Source organism: Erythrolamprus reginae, chromosome 7, assembly GCF_031021105.1.
Source record: "Erythrolamprus reginae isolate rEryReg1 chromosome 7, rEryReg1.hap1, whole genome shotgun sequence".
In the NCBI taxonomy this organism is placed as follows: Eukaryota; Metazoa; Chordata; class Lepidosauria; order Squamata; family Dipsadidae; genus Erythrolamprus; species Erythrolamprus reginae.
The window spans coordinates 5,656,227-5,676,032 of NC_091956.1; the positions used below are offsets into that span (position 1 = coordinate 5,656,227).

The 19,806-nt window shown below is 41.5% G+C and overlaps 1 protein-coding gene across 1 annotated transcript in view; it reads left to right on the forward strand.

Annotated features, from left to right (window-relative positions):
• Nucleotides 1–19,806, forward strand: part of LOC139170023 (NADH-ubiquinone oxidoreductase chain 5-like) — a gene marked incomplete at its 3' end in the record, with an annotated part of 41,350 nt that overhangs the window by 20,984 nt on the left and 560 nt on the right. The window contains exons 4-5 of the mRNA XM_070756725.1: nt 7,131–7,212; nt 13,919–13,978. Of these exons, the coding sequence (XP_070612826.1) occupies nt 7,131–7,212; nt 13,919–13,978 (142 nt within the window). The remainder of the gene's footprint in view (nt 1–7,130; nt 7,213–13,918; nt 13,979–19,806) is intronic.

Genomic DNA, 19,806 nt, shown 5'->3' on the forward strand with positions numbered 1-19,806 from the left:
TGGACCCGTTCGATTTTATCCATATCTTTTTGTAGGTGAGGTCTCCAGAACTGAACACAGTATTCCAAATATGGGATCACAATCTCCCTCTTCCTGCTTGTTATACCTCTAGCTATGCAGCCAAGCATTCGACTTGCTTTTCTTACTGCCTTACCACACTGTTCACCCATCCTTTTCTTCCTCCTTCTCCTCCTCCTCTTCTTCCACTTCCACTTCCTCTTTTTCTTTTTCTTTCTCCTCCTCCTCTTCCTTCTTCCTGCTCCTCTTTTTCTTCCTGCTCCTCTTCCTTTTCCTTCTTCCTCCTTTTCTTCTTCTTCCTCCTCCTCTTCTTCCACTTCCATTTCCTCTTTTTCCTCCTCCTCCTTCCTCCTCCTCTTCCTTCTTCCTCCTCCTCTTCTTCCTCCTCCTTTCTCCCCCTCCTCTTCTTTCTTCCTCCTCTTCTTCTTCCTCCTCCTCTTTTTCTTCCTCCTCCTCTTCTTCCTCCTCCTTTCTCCCCCTCCTCTTCTTTCTTCCTCCTCTTCCTTCTTCCTCCTCCTCTTTTTCTTCCTCCTCCTCTTTTTCTTCCTCCTCCTCTTCCTTTTCCTTATTCCTCCTTTTCTTCTTCTTCCTCCTCCTCTTCTTCCACTTCCATTTCCTCTTTTTCCTCCTCCTTCCTCCTCCTCCTCTTCCTTCTTCCTCCTCCTCTTCTTCCTCCTCCTTTCTCCCCCTCCTCTTCTTTCTTCCTCCTCTTCTTTCTTCCTCCTCTTCTTCTTCCTCCTTCTTCCTCCTCCTCTTTTTCTTCCTCCTCCTCTTTTTCTTCCTGCTCCTCTTCCTTTTCCTTCTTCCTCCTTTTCTTCTTCTTCCTCCTCCTCTTCTTCCACTTCCATTTCCTCTTTTTCCTCCTCCTTCCTCCTCCTCCTCTTCCTTCTTCCTCCTCCTCTTCTTCCTCCTCCTTTCTCCCCCTCCTCTTCTTTCTTCCTCCTCTTCTTCTTCCTCCTCCTTCCTCCTCCTCCTCTTCCTTCTTCCTCCTCCTCTTTTTCTTCCTCCTCCTCTTTTTCTTCCTCCTCCTCTTCCTTTTCCTTATTCCTCCTTTTCTTCTTCCTCCTCCTCCTCTTTTTCCATTTCCTCTTTTTCCTCCTCCTTCCTCCTCCTCCTCTTCCTTCTTCCTCCTCCTCTTTTTCCTCCTCCTCTTCCTTTTCCTTATTCCTCCTTTTCTTCTTCCTCCTCCTTCTCCTCCTTTCTTTTTCTTCCTCTTCCTCTTTGTTCATCTTCCTCCTCCCTCCTTCTTACTCCCCCTTCTTCCTCCACCACCACCTCTTTCTCCTCCTCCTTTTTCCTTTCTTTGTTAAGCATTGTGTTGAAGTTAAAAAAAAACACACACAACATGTCAGGAAGGACAGCTGTGAAAACAAACAAGGCACGGCGAAAAAATCCAATTAAAAGAAATAATCTATCATAAGTGTACTTCCTGAGAAATAAATCCCATTAATGGGGCTTTCTTCTGAATAAATGGATCGAGGACAGACGACGTGAAATGATTTCTAAGACTACCAACCGGCATGGGCAGAATATTGATGATGAAGCTATAAAACAGAGAAATGGGATTTTGAATCGATACGTGAAGTGCATCCCTTTTCGCATTGCTGAACGGTTGGTTAAAAAAAAAAAAGGAGAAAATTTGGCTACTTCCTGAGCTTCCTTCTTCTGTTCCCTGAATACGGGCCGTCCTCAACTTATGGCTGCAACTGAAGCCGACATTTCCATTGGTAAGCGAGACAGTTTCTATGTGAGTTTTGCTCTGTCCTGCAGCCTTCCTTGGCCCAGTTGTTTAGTACAGGGGGTGGACAAACAAATGGAAACACTTGTTTGTTTGTTTGTTTGTTTGTTTGTTTGTTTGTTTGTTTGTTTGTTTGTTTGTTTATTTATTTGCTTGCTTGCTTGCTTGCTTGCTTGCGCTAACAACAGTAATAAAACAGCATATAACAATAATCCAATACTAAAAACAGTTAAAAACCCATTATTAAAAACCAAACATACATACAGACATACCATGCATAAAATTGTAAAGGCCTAGGGGGAAAAAGCATCTCAATTCCCCCATACCTGGTGGCAGAGGTGGGTTTTAAGCAGCTTACAAAAGGCAAGGAGGGTGGGGGCAATTCTAAACTCTGGGGGGAGTTGGTTCCAGAGGGCCGGGGCCGCCATAGAGAAGGCTCTTCCCCTGGGTCCCGCCAAGCGACATTGTTTAGTTGACGGGAACCTGAGAAGACCCAATCTGTGGGACCTAACTGGTCGCTGGGATTCGTGCAGCAGAAGGCGGTCCCTTGACTTTTTGGCATCATAACGTTTGAACATGTTCAAATCAATCAAAACTTGATATTTTTAATTTTTAAAAAAATTCTGTTATTTGATGTGTTTTTTTAAACTACCTTTTTTTAAAACAGAAATTTAAGGAAATTGGTTATTTTATTTTATTTATTTATTTATTTTGTCTGATACACAATGAGGGTTTTAGTGGGTATATATCTATATACACATAGTAAAATACATAATGAAGGTTATAGAGGAGATACTCATAGTAAAATATATCTAAGAAAGAATAGAAAAGAAGATATAGTAATAGAACATATCAATGAAAGAATAGAAGAAGAGATATAGGAATAGAAGAAAGGTATAGGAGATATAGGAGAGCAATAGGACAGGGGACGGAAGGCACTCTAGTGCACTTGTACTCGCCCCTTACTGACCTGTTAGGAATCTGGAGAGGTCAACCGTAGATAATCTAAGGGTAAAGTGTTGGGGGTTTGGGGATGACACTATAGAGTCCAGTAATGAGTTCCTTACTGACCTCTCAGACTTTCAAAGAGGCCAAATTGTTGGTGCTCAAATGGCAGGCGCTTTTTAAAAGAATTCTGTTATTTGATATGTTTTTTTAAACTACCTTTATTTTTTTACAGAAATTTAAGGAAATGGGTTATAACCTTCTAGAAATGGCAGACCTCTCAGACTTTCAAAGAGGCCAAATATCTCTTTTCTTCTTTCTTAGATATATTTTACTATGAGTATATCCTCTATAACCTTCATCATGTATTTTACTATGTGTATACCCACTAAAACCCTCATTGTGTATTGGACAAAATCAATCAATCAATCAATAATAAAATTGTTGGTGCTCGAATGGCAGGTGGTCGTGTAACAGAAAGTGCCCGAATGTTTGGCGTTTCGAGAGGTCATGTCTCAAAAGTCATGACTGTTTTTGAAAGAGAAGGGAAAATGTCCTCAGCCAAGCACAGGTCTGGTCGAAAGTCGAACTTGTCTGACAGAGACCGGTCGGACTCTAAAACGAATTGTTAGAGCGGATCGCAAGACCGCAGCTCCTAAAATCACTGAAGTGGATAAAGCTTCTTCTTACCTCCCCACTTTCTCTTTATACTTCTAGTAATGTTATTTCTAATCTTTTTCGTCTCCAATCACAGTTCGTTAATTAGAAGATTTATTCATTTTGGTTTTCAGAAAAAAGAAAAAAAAATTCCCCAATGGTTATTGCATCTTAGAAACATAGAAACATAGAAGACTGATGGCAGAAAAAGACTTCATGATCCATCTAGTCTGCCCTTGTACTATTTTTTGTATTTTTATCTTAGGATGGATATAGGATGGATGGATGTAGGATCTTTACCTCCAATAACTCAAGTGGCCGCTTTGACCAATCTCTGCCAATTTGCAAGAAAACCAATGGTGATAAAAACAACCCACATTTTGTGTGGAAGTTGTTTCAAAACAGGATGGCAACTGATAAAGTTCATGTCAGTTTCAGCAGTAGCTAATTCTGTCTTCTGCTTCCCAGACCATTAACAGTTCAAATTCAGATCGTGCAGAATGCAGCTGCGAGAGCAATCATGGGCTTCCCTAGGTATGCCCATGTTACACCAACACTCCGCAGTCTGCATTGGTTGCCGATCAGTTTCCGGTCACAATTCAAAGTGTTGGTTATGACCTATAAAGCCCTTCATGGCACCGGACCAGATTATCTCAGGGACCGCCTTCTGCCGCACAAATCCCAGCGACCAGTTTGGTCCCACAGAGTTGGCCTTCTCCGGGTCCCAGCGACTAAGCAATGTCGTTTGGTGGGACCCAGGGGAAGAGCCTTCTCTGTGGCGGCCCCGACCCTCTGGAACCAGCTCCCCCCAGATATCAGAGTTGCCCCCACCCTCCTTGCCTTTCGCAAGCTCCTTAAAACCCACCTCTGTCGTCAGGCATGGGGGAATTGAAATTTCAATTTTCATGGTAAGCTTGTATGGATGAGTGGTTCTTTAAATTGGGATTTTTTAGATTATTTTTTAATATTAGATTTGTTTTCATTGTCTTTTCATTGTTGTTAGCTGCCCTGAGTCTTTGGAGAGGGGCGGCATACAAATCTAATAGATAGATAGATAGATAGATAGATAGATAGATAGATAGATAGATAGATAGATAGATAGATAGATAGATAGATAAACAAACAAACAAACAAACAAACAAACAAACAAACAAATAAATAAATTTGCCAGCCAAGAAATATTATCCCCTCCACATGCCAGTGATATTCAACAAAGAACACCCATTTTAGAGGCAACTCAAAGCAAAGTGATGTCCAATAAACTTCAGCTTGTTTTCAATGTAAGATACAGTCAGATTTTGTTTTCGGTATGTCGCCAATGAAACAGTGAATGATTGGCATCCTTGAGGTTTCAAGAAGATTGGATAAATGATGCCTGCGTCAGACAAAACAACACATTTTAAATGTCTCTGTACTTGAAATCCTGGGTTGAATGTATTACTGTGGTGTTGCTGTTCTTGTTTAAAAAATGGGAATATAATTTTGGACTTCTGCATGTAACTAAAGTGAAATTTTAACAGATTGCTTTTGAACCAGATCTTCAAAATAGGATGGAACGTGGCAATCGATAGCAGTTTAATAAGGTTAAAAATATTTTTCTCATAAAAGAAAATGACAGTTGTGTCCCTTCCTTCCTTCCTTCCTTCCTTCCTTCTTGCCTTCCTTCCTTCTTGCCTTCCTTCCTTCTTGCCTTCCTTCCTTCTTGCCTTCCTTCCTTCTTGCCTTCCTTCCTTCTTGCCTTCCTTCCTTCTTGCCTTCCTTCCTTCTTGCCTTCCTTCCTTCTTGCCTTCCTTCCTTCCTTCCTTTTTTTCTTTCCTTCCTTCCTTTCTCCCTCTCTCCCTCTCTCTCATACACAGACACACATACATTTTCTCTTTCTCTTTCTTCCCTTTCTCCCTTCTCTTCCTCCTTTCCTCTCCCTTCCTCTCTTCTTTCCTTCCTTCCATTATGTCTGTCTCTTCCTTCCTTCCTTCCTTCCTTTCTTTTTCTTCCTTCCTTCCTTCCTTTTCTTTCTTTTCTTTCTTTCCTTCCTTACTTTCTCTCTCTCTCCCTCTCTCTCATACACACACACATACATTTTTCTCTCTTTTTCTTTCTCTTTCTTCCTCTTCTTCCCTTCTCTTCCTCCTTTCCTCTCCCTTCCTTCCCCTCTTCTTTCCTTCCTTCCATTATGTCTGTCTCTTCCTTCCTTCCTTCCTTCTTTTCTTTTTCTTTCTTTCTTTTTCTTTCTTTCTTTCTTTCTTTCTTTCTTCTTTCCCTTCCTTCCTTTCTCTCTCTCTTACACACACTCATTATCTCTTTCTCTTTCCTCTTTTTCTCCCTTCTCTTCCTCCCTTCCTCTCTCATTTTGTCTTTCTTCTTCCTCCCTCCCTCCCTCCCTTTTTCTTTGTTTCCTGAAGAGGAAACAAAGAAACCTTTTAAAAAAAACCTTTGATCTTTCTTTCTTGTTTATCTGGTCCCCTTTCCTTGTTTATTTGGTTCTAACCCAATCAAGGATGCTTGTATAACCTGTCACATACAGACAACCAAGAAACTCCCTTCTCCCATGCACCGGTGTTGTTACCTAGGCTGCTAATGAAGCCCCTGCAAGAGCAGCAGAGCCATTTCAGACAATGTCCAATGTTTGGCTCCTTATATTATCCATGACAGCAAGAATGCTTGTTCCTAATTCTTAATTATCACTGTTAATTGTTTACTATATGATAGAACATAAATAACAGCCAGGTAAAGTGGCATTTTTACAAAAGGAGATGAACACTAGTTACATGGTGTTGTGGTTCAGTCTGGGACCCCTCCGGGAATGGCTGACCTTCTGTCGGTTTCCAGCTCAGAGGGAGAGGCTGAGGAACAGGAGGTGCAGACTGACGAGGAAGAGGAATCCCAGGCTGGAGAAGAAGGACAGCCAGAGTCCCACCAGGGGGAGCTCTCCCCAGCAAGCAGCCTGGATTCCTTAGGGGGAAAATGCTCAAGACATCATAGATATGCGACAAAGGAGAGCTAATCAGAGACGGACTCAATTGGCTAAGTATTTCCAGCATTAGAGGTCACAGCTGGGTTTGGGTGTGGTGCTCTTGGGAAAGGATAAAAGGCGGACCCACCCTTCCTGGCTTGTGGAGTTTTATCTTGGAGATTCATGAGACCTGTCTGTGAACTTTGGTGGCTTACAATCCTGGTTTGTGCCTTGGACTATTGAAACCTTGGGGGTGTGTACCAGCAAGAAGCTTATGGTATTGACTGGACATCAGGACCCTGCTGTAACGTATTATAGCCTGTCTGTTGTGAAGACAGGTTTTCCTTTGTGCTTATTTTTTCCAGCTATAAAATACTTTTGGCTTTTACCAGAGTGTCTGGCTGTTTTTTCAGTTGGTGTTGAGGTCTGGGAAAACCCAGACAGAACACATGGTAATGACTAAAATAATTAAACCCGTCAAAATGGAAAGTGTATATCAATGTTTCATATGATTTCTGAGATGGACAAAGAGTTGATGCTGAATGGAACGTTTAAGAAGAGAAAGCCTTCCGATGTCCTGTAGGTGACTCTACATTTGTTGAGATATGGTCGTCACCGAGAAAATCACATCTCATTGTTAGTACTACAGTATGTACACAACTCGTTGGGTTTGGCTGAGTCTGAGGAGAAGGGTGGCATAGAAATTCAACCAAATAAATAAATACATAAACAAACTATCAACGTATGTTTAAATGAATTGTAATGCTATAGCTTTAAGAGCTAGTGTTGCAGTTAGCCATAAGAGGGAGCCAGAAGCATCTCTCTCTGTGTGTCTCTCTGTCTGTCTGTCTGTCTGTCTGTCTCTCTCTCTCTCTCTCTTTCTGTGTGTTCAAATGAAGGTTTAATGTATTTTGTAAGTAAAGCTTATAGTATTGTTTAATGTATCGAGAGAGGCTTAGAATATTGTATATGTATTGTGAGTATTGACTGATGTAATTGTGTAGCTGTGGTGAGGGGGGCGTTTGCCTAAGTTCGCCTGGTGCACCAGTTGCGGCCCTACCTGGACCGGGAGTCACTGCTCACAGTCACTCATGCCCTCATCACCTCGAGGCTCGACTACTGTAACGCTCTCTACGTGGGGCTACCTTTGAAGAGTGTTCGGAAACTTCAGATCGTGCAGAATGCAGCTGCGAGAGTTATCATGGGCTTCCCTAGGTATGCCCATGTTACTCCAACACTCCGCAGTCTGCATTGGTTGCCGATCAGGGGAAGAGCCTTCTCTGTGGTGGCTCCGGCCCACTGGAACCAACTCCCCCCAAATTTTATAATACTCAGAATCTTTTTTATTGTTTATTTTAAATGTCAACATGTCTGCTTCTGCAAAATCCATAATTTTCTTTATTAATATGTAAACATCTGGTAATTATCTTTATTTCCAGTATTGTGCAATTGTAACTCTGGCTGCCGTTAATATGTGAAATGTTATACAATATTGGTTTTTTTCCCCATCTTTTGATCAATGATGCCTAACAAAAACGCTTCGGTTTTTTAAAAATTAATTTATAGTTTTGTCAATTCCTTTAGCCAACTTTGTATTTTATTCCAAAATTTCTTGATGTGCGGGCATGTCCACCATATATGAAAATAGGTCCCTGCTTTTTCGTTACATCTCCAGCAATTTGGTTTAAGTGTAGGATACATTTGCGCCAGTCTTGCTGGTAGAGGGTGCCACCTATAATACATTTTATACAAATTTTCTTTGTATGCAGCTTCTTTTCATTAAAGAGAATAGAAACATAGAAATCTGACGGCAGAAAAAGACCTCATGGTCCATCTAATCTGCCCTTATACTATTTTCTGTATTTTATCTTAGGATGGACATATGTTTATCCCAGGCATGTTTAAATTCAGTTACTGTAGATTTATCTACCACGTCTGCTGGAAGTTTGTTCCAAGGATTTACTACTCTTTCAATCAAATAATATTTTCTCATGTTGCTTTTGATCTTTCCCCCAACTAACTTAATTGTGTCCCCTTTTTCTTGTGTTCACTTTCCTATTAAAAACACTTCCCTCCTGGACCTTATTTAACCCTTGAACATATTTAAATGTTTCGATCATGTCCCCCCTTTTCCTTCTGTCCTCCAGACTCTACAGATGGAGTTCATGAAGTCTTTCCTGATACGTTTTATGCTTAAGACCTTCCACCATTCTTGTAGCCCGTCTTTGGACGCGTTCAATTTTGTCAATATCTTTTTGTAGGTGAGGTCTCCAGAATTGAACACAGTCTTCCAAATGTGGTCTCACCAGCGCTCTATATAGCGGGATCATAATCTCCCTCTTCCTGCTTGTTATACCTCTAGCTATTCAGCCAAGCATCCTACTTGCTTTATATAATAATGATAATGATAATGATAATGATAATGATAATGATAATGATAATGATAATGATAATGATAATGATAATGATAATGATAATGATAATGATAATGATAATGATAATGATACCAAAACTGAAAAAATGATACAGTAATGTAAATTAATTTAAAATTAATTGTATCTTTTTTTCTGTACATGTGATTGGAGAAGAAAATTTGGAATACAGTGTTCCCTCGATTTTCGCGGGGGATGCGTTCCGAGACCGCCCGCGAGTCGAATTTCCGTGAAGTAGAGATGCGGAAGTAAATACACTATTTTTGGCTATGAACAGTATCACGAGCCTTCCCTTAACACTTTAAACCCCTAAATTACAATTTCCCATTCCCTTAGCAACCATTTAGATTATTACTCACCATGTTTCTTTATTAAAGTTTATTAAAAAAATATTTATTAAAGGCGGATGAAAGTTTGGCGATGACATATGACATTATCGAGTGGGAAAAACCGTGGTATAGGGAAAAAACCCGCAAAGTATTTTTTAATTAATATTTTTGAAAAACCGTGGTATAGACTTTTCGCGAAGTTTGAACCCGCAAAAATCGAGGGAACACTGTACAGTGATCCCCCGAGTTTCGCGATCTCGATCTTTGCGAAACACTATATCGCGATTTTTCCACCCGATGACGTCACTCCCTTCCTTTCTCATCTTTCTTTCTCTCTCTCTTTCTCTATCTTGCTTCTTCCTCTTTCACACTCTCTTCCTCCCTCTCTCATCTCTTTCTTTCCTTCTCTCTCTTTCTCTATCTCTCCCCCTCTTACTCTCGAGCGGCAAGCGAGCAGCCGGGTGGGCGGGTGAACGGGCAAGCGGAGCGGCCGGGCGGGTGGGTGAACGGGCAAGCGAGCAGCCGGGTGGGCGGGCGAATGGGCAAGCGGAGCGGCCGGGCGGGCGGGTGAACGGGCAAGCGAGCAGCTGGGCGGGCGGGTGAACGGGCAAGCGGAGTGGCTGGGCGGGCGGGTGAAAGGGCAAGCGAGCGGCCGGGCGGGCGGGTGAATGGGCAAGCGAGCAGCCGGGCGGGCGGGTGAACGGGCAAGCGGCAAGCGATCTTGGGGTTTCCCCTTTGCCTGGGCGGCGGGAAGACCCAGGGAAGGTTCCTTCGGCCGCCCAACAGCTGATCTGCTCCGCAGCGCGGCAGCAGCGAGGAGCCGAAGATGGGGTTTCCCCGTTGCCTGGGCAATGGGGAAACCCCATATTCGGCTCCTCGCTGCTGCCGCGCTGCGGAGCAGATCAGCTGTTGGGCGGCCGAAGGAACCTTCCCTGGGTCTTCCCCGCCGCCCACACGCAAACTCCACCATCTGTGCACGTGCGGCCATGGAAAAAGGGGCGTGCATGCGCAGATGGTGTTTTTACTTCCGCACCACTACATCCCGAAAAATCAATTATCGCGAGGGGTCTTGGAACGGAACCCTCGCGATAATAGAGGGATCACTGTACTATGGAAATTTGGAATTTTGATGAGAATTTCCTTTATTCAGCTGAGGAATAATAATAACAATGTTCTAGTGATGGTTGCGTGAGCATTGATTGAAATCAGCCGATTTGTTTTCTGCAAACCCCCCGTCCTCCCCCCAAAAATAGCATTGCTTTCTCGTACATTTCCCCTTTATGCTTCTACTAATGGGAGTCTAAACCATCATTACTCCATCCAGGTGATTATAATAGTTTGAAAATGTGGCTGCACCTTATTAATGTACAGCTCATATTGGTGGAATGACAGGAAATTTCATTTTCTCTTTTGTAAACCTCTTAATTTGTTTTTCAATTATCGCTTTTCCCCAGGTGTCGTTAAAGAGAAAGCGGAAGAACTATATTTACAAAATAAAAGCCAGGAGTTGAGGGGTGGGAAACATATTTAATCACCTCCATAAAAGGAATGAAAATTGCTTGTGACAATGTTTATGGGAAGGAACCGTTTTCGATCCAGTCTTTTTTTTACTTAACAATAACAGGTCAAAAGTAGGCAAATGGTTGAGGCGAAAGTCTATCAGTTGATGGTTTACTAAAAATAAGCGATGATCAGAAAATGTTGTACAGAAATAGAGCAGGTATATTTGGAACAACAACAACAACAACAACAACAACAACAACAATAATAATAATAATAATAATAATAATAATAATAATAAACGGAACTACCATTTACCAGTGGCAAAGAACTGGTGGGATCATAAGCCCGAAAAAGTGGTCGAAAATGAGCAAGCAAAAGTACTGTGGGACTTCCGACTTCCGACTGACCGAATTCTGAAGCATAACACACCAGACATCCTGATTGTGGAGAAAAAGAAAGTATGGATCATCGACATCGCAATCCCAGGGGACAGCAGAATTGAGGAGAAGCAGCTAGAGAAATTAGTGAATTACGAAGATCTAAAAATCGAGCTGCAACGACTCTGGCATAAGCCCGTGAAAGTGGTCCCAGTGGTACTTGGCATTGTTGTTGTTGTTGTTGTTATTATTATTATTATTATTATTATTATTATTATTATTATTATTATTAACTTTATACTTGTTTAGGTTAATGTAAAATGCATTTGCCACTTTCTTTGAAAACAAATGATAAGGTAAAATTCTGTATAATTTTTTCAGACGTCCGTCCCGTTCCATCCCCCTCTTTCATCAATGGTGTCCTGCTTTACCAAAGTTACAATCTGGTCACCTTAGCTCACTGGGATCATATATCAAAGACAATCTATACACATGGTGGCGAACCTATGGCTTGATATATCAGAGGGTACAGGAGACATTACCCCTTTTCTATAAACAACAAAGTCTGTTTGGCCATGCAGCGTTAAAGATAAAAACCACCCTTTAAGCCAAAGTCCAGTTAAAATTAAAATGGTTAGTTGCCTTTAAAATAGACCTCCATCAAAACCAAATGGGAGAATAGGGTGAGTAAAATGTTGTTGCCTCCTATTTAATTTGAAAAGGAGCCTTCTATTTTTTTTATCCTAAATGAGGAGCACAGTTCCTTGAAATGCAAAATGAGGTGGTTCAATCTGCCCTCCAATGTTTCTCGTATAAATATATGATAAGCAGAAACGAGAAGATTCTTGTTTGGGGTCTCACCTGTCAAACAAATGACTTTCATCTCTAAAATCATTAACATCGCCTAGATTAGAAGCTTGACTTTATTGCTGTAAATAAACATTTTTGGTTGCCATCTGGATGTGTTGTTATTTTATTTTTTTTGCTACCAGATGTAAAGATTTGGGAGGGGGGTAAAAACACGATGCTTTGAACAGCTTCACGCCCAATGTTATTTTATTTTTATGGAAAGGGGCACAAGAAGTTAGAATAAATAAACTCCAGAACAGATACACCAGGAAATAAAGTGATGCCTTTCGTAAACTTTATTTATTTTTTATTTATTTATTTTGTCCAATACACAATGAGAATTTTAGTGGGTATATATATATACACACACATAGTAAAATACATGATGAAGATTATAGAGTATATACTCATAGAAAAATATATCTAAGAAAGAATAAAAGAGAAGATATAGGAATGAAATATATCAATGAAAGAATAGAAGAAGAGATATAGGAATAGAAGAAAGGTATAGGAGATATAGGAGAGCAATAGGACAGGGGACGGAAGGCACTCTAGTGCACTTGTACTCGCCCCTTACTGACCTCTTAGGAATCTGGATAGGTGAACCGTAGATAATCCAAGGGTAAAGTGTTGGGGGTTTGGGGATGACACTATGGAGTCTGGTAATGAGTTCCACACTTCAACAACTCGGTTACTGTTTTATTTTGTTGTGAGCCGCCCTGAGTCTGCAGAGAGGGGCGGCATACAAATCTAAATAATAAATAAATAAATAATAAATAAATACTGACGTCATATTTTTTACAGTCAAGTTTGGAGCGGTTAATATTAAGTTTAAATCTGTTGCGTGCTCTTGTGTTTTTGTGGTTGAAGCTGAAGTAGTCGCTGACAGGCAGGACATTGCATCATATGGTCTTGTGGGCAATACTTAGATCTTGTTTGAGGCGTCTTAGTTCCAGGCTTTCTAGGCCCAGGATTGTAAGTCTTCCTGGATTCACATTCCAGGTCGACAACATCTTCTGCCCATTTGTCATTGTACTGCTACGTGGTGTCATGTACAGAGGTTATGCGAAGATTAATTACACTGGCGAGCATCTGATGACTTGGCGGTCCTAACAAATGAATTTTATTCCCTTTGCCATGACTGATGGATGTTCCTGATAGGCCCGGGCCCTCTTGGAAGTCAAATGTGGTCATCTTTTCACATCACCCTTGACATTCTCTGTAGAACACAGGCAAATAAAGTTGAGCTTTTGAAACTGCGCTCAGTTTCCTGCAAAATCCATTCCTACCAAATACTGTATGAGTAAGTCTAGGAATAACCTTTGGAGACTAGGTGAAGAGATGCCGCCTAAAGAACAGTCAGATAAGAGGAAGCATAGCCCACAACTGCATAGCGGATAGAGCAAGAAGCTCAGGGGAGGGATCCTGTCTAAGTTATCAGGCCGGGAAGGTGATGGCAAGAGAACTATAGTTTCAGAAATGAAGCTTTACTCTAAAGTAGAAGTAACTTATCTGGCTGTGTTTCTTATCTGGTCTATCTGGTAATGCTGGCATCAGGGGGATATGAATAAAACAAAGTACCGAGTCTATAAACCACTTAGAAAGGGCTGTGAAGCGGCGTATAAACCCAAGTGGTATTGCTATTGCATCAGTCTGTCTGTTGTCTGTCTAGCTATCCCTCCATCCCTCCTTCCCTCCATCCCTCCATTCCTCCATCAATCCATCCTTCCCTCCCTCCCTCCATCCCTCCCTCCCTCCATCAATACATCCATCCCTCCCTCCATCCCTCCCTCCATCCCTCCCTCCCTCCATCCCTCCCTTCATCCCTCCATCCCTCCCTCCATCCCTCCATCCATCCCTCCCTCCCTCCCTCCATCCCTCCCTCCATCAATCCCTCCCTCCCTCCATCCCTCCCTCCATCCCTCCATCCCTCCATCCCTCCCTCCCTCCCTCCATCCCTCCATCCCTCCCTCCCTCCATCAATCCATCCCTCCCTCCCTCCGTCCATCCGTCCATCCACCCACACACCCACACACCCACACACCCAACCACCCGCCCGCCCACCCACCCACCCACACACCCACCCACCCACACACCCACCCACACACCCACACACCCACCCACCTATCTATCTATCTATCTATCTATCTATCTATCTATCTATCTATCTATCTATCTATCTATCTATCACCTGACCTGTCTTTGCAAAGAGATCTGGGAAAGATTATGCTTAAGAAGGAATAAAAAGTAAAAATCCATTTAAAATATATATCTGTATATAATTTTTTTGTGTGTGTATCTATATGTATATATCTATATTTATTATATCTATGTCCCCCTAATAGAGCTTTATATATTCTGTATTATGTGTTATCATGTATTATGTATTACTACAAAATATTTTAATCTTTTTTTCTCATTAAGCCATCTGTATTATCCTCATATTTTAATATTTTTCTGAGCCAAGCCATCTGCATTATTGGAATCTTCCCTTTCTTGACATATCATCTGCATTCTTGCAAATAAAACACATATGTCTAAGAGCAAATTGTCTATTTACTGCTGATATTTTAACCTTTCTTTTACACCAACTCATTCTTATACCGAAATAGTGCTAATTTAATAACAACGTTTTGTACACTTCCAAGACTACATCACCAATTGTACGATGCCACTACTATAGAAATGTACCAGGGCAAAATCTTTTTAGCATTTAAACTGATGGTCCAAGAATGACCAATTGTTAAGATTGTACCTGCTTTTGAAAAGTATTTAGAGCTGTGTTTCAAAGGACATAAGAGCTTGAGCTAAGTCCCTCTTTAAAGCAGCTGTGTATTTTAAAATTATCTTTATGGCTGTGAAGGAAAACGAAACTCCATTAATGAACTCCAATAAAAATATTTCATAAGTGATACCAAAGACATGAAGAATGGTTGCAGAAACTGGGTATAACCATGTTTCCCTGAAAATAAGACACTGTCTTATATTAATTTTTGCTCCAAAAGTTGTGCTACGTCTTATTTTCGGGGGGTGCCTTACATTTCTCAAATAAGACAAATTCACAGGCAGAAAAGCTGACACCCCCAAAGAAAGTGTACCGTACGGTACACTGATCATGGTACGATACCTGTCAGTATGGCACCCACCCACACAAACGACGGCACTTATATGGTACAACAGTATACTCCCACTATTGCAGCTTCCGGCCACCAGAGGAACTACAGTCTACGCACTGTAGTGGAGACTGTAATGGCGGTGAGACAGAAGCAGACTGTGTCTGCTGTACTGGACGGTACAAAGTGATGGAAGGGGCCAGCAGGGGACGCCACATTATTACGGTACCGCTATGAACAGCTTTGAATGGTACCGTATGTTTTTCCACCGTACCGTATGTAAACTTGACTACGCCTTATTTTCGGGGGGTGCCTTATATTAGCAAATTCTGCAAAACCTCTGACATGCCTAATCATTTTTATTTATTTATTGTTAGAGTTGAAAGGGACCATGAAGGCCATCGAGTTCAACCCCCTGCCCAAGCAGGAACCCTATAGTACACCAGTCAAGTGGCAGTTCAATCTTCTCTTAAAAATGTTCAGAGTGTTGGAGTTCATAACGTCCGCTGGAAGGTTGTTCCATTGGTTGATTGCTCTGACCGTCAGGAAGTTCCTCCTTATCTCCATGTTGAATCTCTCCTTGGTCAGCTTCCAGCCGTTGTTCCTCGTCCGGCCCTCTGGTGCCCTGAAGAATAAAATGATCCCCTCCTCTCTGTGTCATCCCCTTGTATACTTGTAGACTGCTATCATGTCCGCTCTGGCCCTCCTTTTCTGGATAGGTCAACCGTAGATAATCTAAGGGTAAAGTGTTGGGGTTTGGGGATGACACTATGGAGTCCGGTAATGAGTTCCACGCTTTGAAAACTTGGTTCTTACTTCTAAACTTTCTAGGCCCAGGATTGAAAGTCTAGTCTCATAGGGTATTCTATTTCGAGTGGAGGAGTGAAGGGCTCTTCTGGTGAAGTATCTTTGGACATTTTCAAGGGTGTTAATGTCTGAGATGTGATATGGGTTCCAAACAGATGAGATGTATTGGAGGATGGGTCTGGCAAAAGTTTTGTAAGCTCTGGTAAGTAGTGTGAGATTGCCAGAGCAGAAGCTACGTAGGATTAGGTTTACAACTCTTGAAGCCTTCTTGGCTATATTGTTGCAGTGGGCTTTGGCACTTAAATCTTTTGTTATTAATATACCAAGGTCTTTAACCGAGTGGGGATTATCTGTGATAATTTGATTATTCAGTTCGTATTTGGAGTTCAGATTCTTCTTCCCAATGTCTATCCATGCCCAGTTCCCTCAGTCTCTCTTCGCAAGTCTTGGTTTCCAATCCCTTAATCATCTTGGTTGCTCTTTCTTGCACCTTCTCCAGAGTTTCAATGTCTCTTTTGAAGTGTGGTGGCCAGAACTGAATACAGCACTCCAGGTGTGGCCGGACCAGGGCGTAGTAGAATGCTATATCATCGTTGTTTCCCTTTCTTCCTTCTGTCGCTCTTTGTTAACACCTCTTTAGATCCATGCCAGGAAATTTTACTTATTGGATTTGGCCAAAACACCTACCTACAAATTTAATTCGGCTCACCTCTGATAAAAGCTAAGTAATATTCACATAGTTCTTCATAAATTTGTGGAATGAATGGAATGGGTTTTATTTATATCCCGCAAGGGACGATAAAAGCGAAACAGTCATTCGTCTTTATTACGGTAGCTCAACAATATCTTAAACCGGAGCGGTTTAATTGTCTTATACTTTCGCAATTTCTCTTACTTGAATAAGAAACAGGCCAAATATGAATACAATAACTATTGTGCCGAAAACCTCTCTTAACATATCTTTCTCCCCCCTCCTCCACTCCTGCTGTGGCATCGTAGTGACATAGAAAAATGATATTAACAAAGCCAGTAGTCTACCGAGTTGAATTAGATCCATATTTAATCATGAGATGATTTTTCAAGGTGACTGCAGGAAAAGGAAAAAAAGAAGAAGAATAGGACAAAACTCATTCCCCTGAATTATCAGGAAAAATAATGCGTTGCAGAGGCGAGAGACAAAGGGCCAAATGAATTATTATTATTATTATTATTATTATTATTATTATTATTATTGTTGTTGTTGTTGTTGTTGTTGTTGTTGTCAACACAACACAGCAAATGAGATCACTATGCTGGATTTCCTATTTCATCACCAGTCAGGTGCTTCCCAAGCACCTAGAACTGTGTGATGTAGCGGCGAATTATGTTTGCCGATCCCAGTAAAGTTGAACAACTATCCTTGTGGTGTGACCAGAACAATCTAGAACTGAACACACTCAAAACCGTAGAAATGGTGGTAGACTTTAAGAGAAACCCTTCCACCCTTCCACCTCTCACAGTACTAGACAACACAGTATCAACAGTAGAGACCTTCAAATTTCTAGGTTCTATCATATCTCAAGACCTAAAATGGTCACCTAACATCAAAAACATCATCAAAAAAGCACAAGAAAGAATGTTCTTTCTGCGCCATCTCAGGAAGCTCAAACTGCCCAAGGAGCTGCTGATACAGTTCTACAGAGGAATCATTGAGTCTGTCATCTGCACCTCTATCACTGTCTGGTTTGGTGCTGCAACCCAACAGGATCGACACAGACTTCAGAGAAGAATCAGAACTGCAGAAAAAACAATTGCTGCCAACCTGCCTTCCATTGAGGACCTGTATACTGCACGAGTCAAAAAGAGGGCGGGGAAAATATTGACTGACCCCTCACATCCTGGACACAAATTGTTTCAACTCCTACCCTCAAAACGTCGCTACAGAGCACTGCACACCAAGACAACTAGACACAAGAACAGTTTTTTTCTAAACGCCATCACTCTACTAAACAAATAATTCCCTCAACACTGTCAGACTTTCTACTAAATCTGCACTTCTATTCTACTAGTTTTTCTCATCATTCCTTTCACTCATTTCCTCCCATGTTGACTGTATGACTGTAACTTGTAGCTTATATCCTAAGATTTTTATTAATATTGCTTCTTCATTGCTTATTTGACCCCTATGACAATCATTAAATGTTGTACCACATGATTCTTGACAAATGTATATTTTATTTTATGTACGCTGAGAGCATATGCACCAAGACAAATTCCTTGTGTGTCCAATCACACTTGGCCAATAAAAATTCTATTCTATTGTATTCTATTCTAAAGCGACCTTTTGCAAATGATAGATGGAGATTTTGTCAATTCCGATGGTTTTCAAATGTCCGCTGAGATCCTTTGGCACTGCACCCAGTGTGCCAAGTACCACTGGGACCACGTTCACTGCCTTATGCCAGAGTCGTTGCAGCTCGATTTTTAGATCTTCGTATTTCACTAATTTCTCTAGCTGCTTCTCCTCAATTCTGCTGTCTCCTGGGATTGCGATGTCGATAATCCATGCATTCTTTTTCTCCACGATCACAATGTCTGGTGTGTTATGCTTCAGAATTCGGTCAGTCTGAAGTCGGAAGTCCCACAGTAGTTTTGCTTGCTCATTTTCGACCACTTTTTCGGGCTTATGATCCCACCAGTTCTTTGCCACTGGTAAATGGTAGTTCTGGCACAAGTTCCAGTGGATCATCTGCCACAGCATCATGTCTATGCTTGTAGTCAGTCTGTGCGATCTTTTTGCAGCAGCTGAGTATGTGATCGATTGTTTCATCTGTTTCTTTACAGAGTCTGCACTTTGGATCATCTGTTGTTTTTTCAGTATTTGTTCTAATGGCCTGTTCTTGTGCCACCAGTATTAGTCCTTCTGTCTCCTTTTTGAGTGTTCCACTTGTAAGCCATGACCAGGTCTTTTCTTTATCCACTTTGCCTTCAATCTTCTCCAAAAACTGGCCATGCAATGCTTTGTTCCGCCAACTGTCCATACGACATTGAGTTACATGACCTCCATCAATGCTTTTATTATTATTATTATTATTATTATTATTATTATTATTATTATTATTATTATTATTATTATTATTACTATTACTACCATATTACTATTACTATTACTATTAAAATACAGTCTACTCTCCTTAAAGCTTGATGGATCAGCAAGAACCCACTGTATTCCTGAACAGCCAGAAAAATCAAGACCAATCTTTTCTCTCTTTTTTGCAACAGAACAGCAAGGAATAACATCCTGGGATTGCACATTTCTTTTGAATTTTTATCCAGATGGAGAGAAAACAGCGAGAGCCCCTCCCTCCTTCTCTCTCTCCCTCCCTCTGCAAATCTGACAGATTCTTCTGCTGTGGCAGACATGTTTTCGGAACTGTTTGTTCTGTGATATTTTGACAGCTTGCTGAGTGGGGTTGTTAGAGAAAGCACTGCGGCCAAATATAGACTTTGGATTAGCTTTTTATTTGAGCTCCACCCTTGCAAAATGACAGAAGGGAGGCTTTTGAAGGCCTTGCCTTGTTCTCAACTCTGATCTCTTAAAATCGCTCCTCTCTGGCTTCTCTCTGAGCTTTGGTGGATTTTTTGCAGATGTTTTATTACCATAGTAGGTAGCGTCATCAACGCTAGAAGGGAGTGAGGTTTGCTCTATGTTTATATACTAATGCCTTGCTCTGCAGAGGGCAAACCATAGTAGGTAGCGTCATCAACGCTAGAAGGGAGTGAGGTTTGCTCTATGTTTATATACTAATGCCTTGCTCTGCAGAGGGCAAACCCCACTGCCTTCTAGTACTGATTAGTATGGTAATGAAATGTCTAAACTCCTCCCTTTTTTTCTCCACTCCTCCTCCTCCTCTTCCTCCTCCTTTTCTCCATAGTCTTCCTCCTCTCTTCTTCCTCTCCTTCCCTTTTCCTCCACTACTCCTCCTTCTCCTCCTATCTGCAAACCCCACTCCCTTCTATTACTGATGATTAGTGTTGGGCGAACCGAACCCGCGCAATTCGGGTCCGTACCGAATTTTGTGGTGCTCGGCATGCCAAGCCCGAACCCG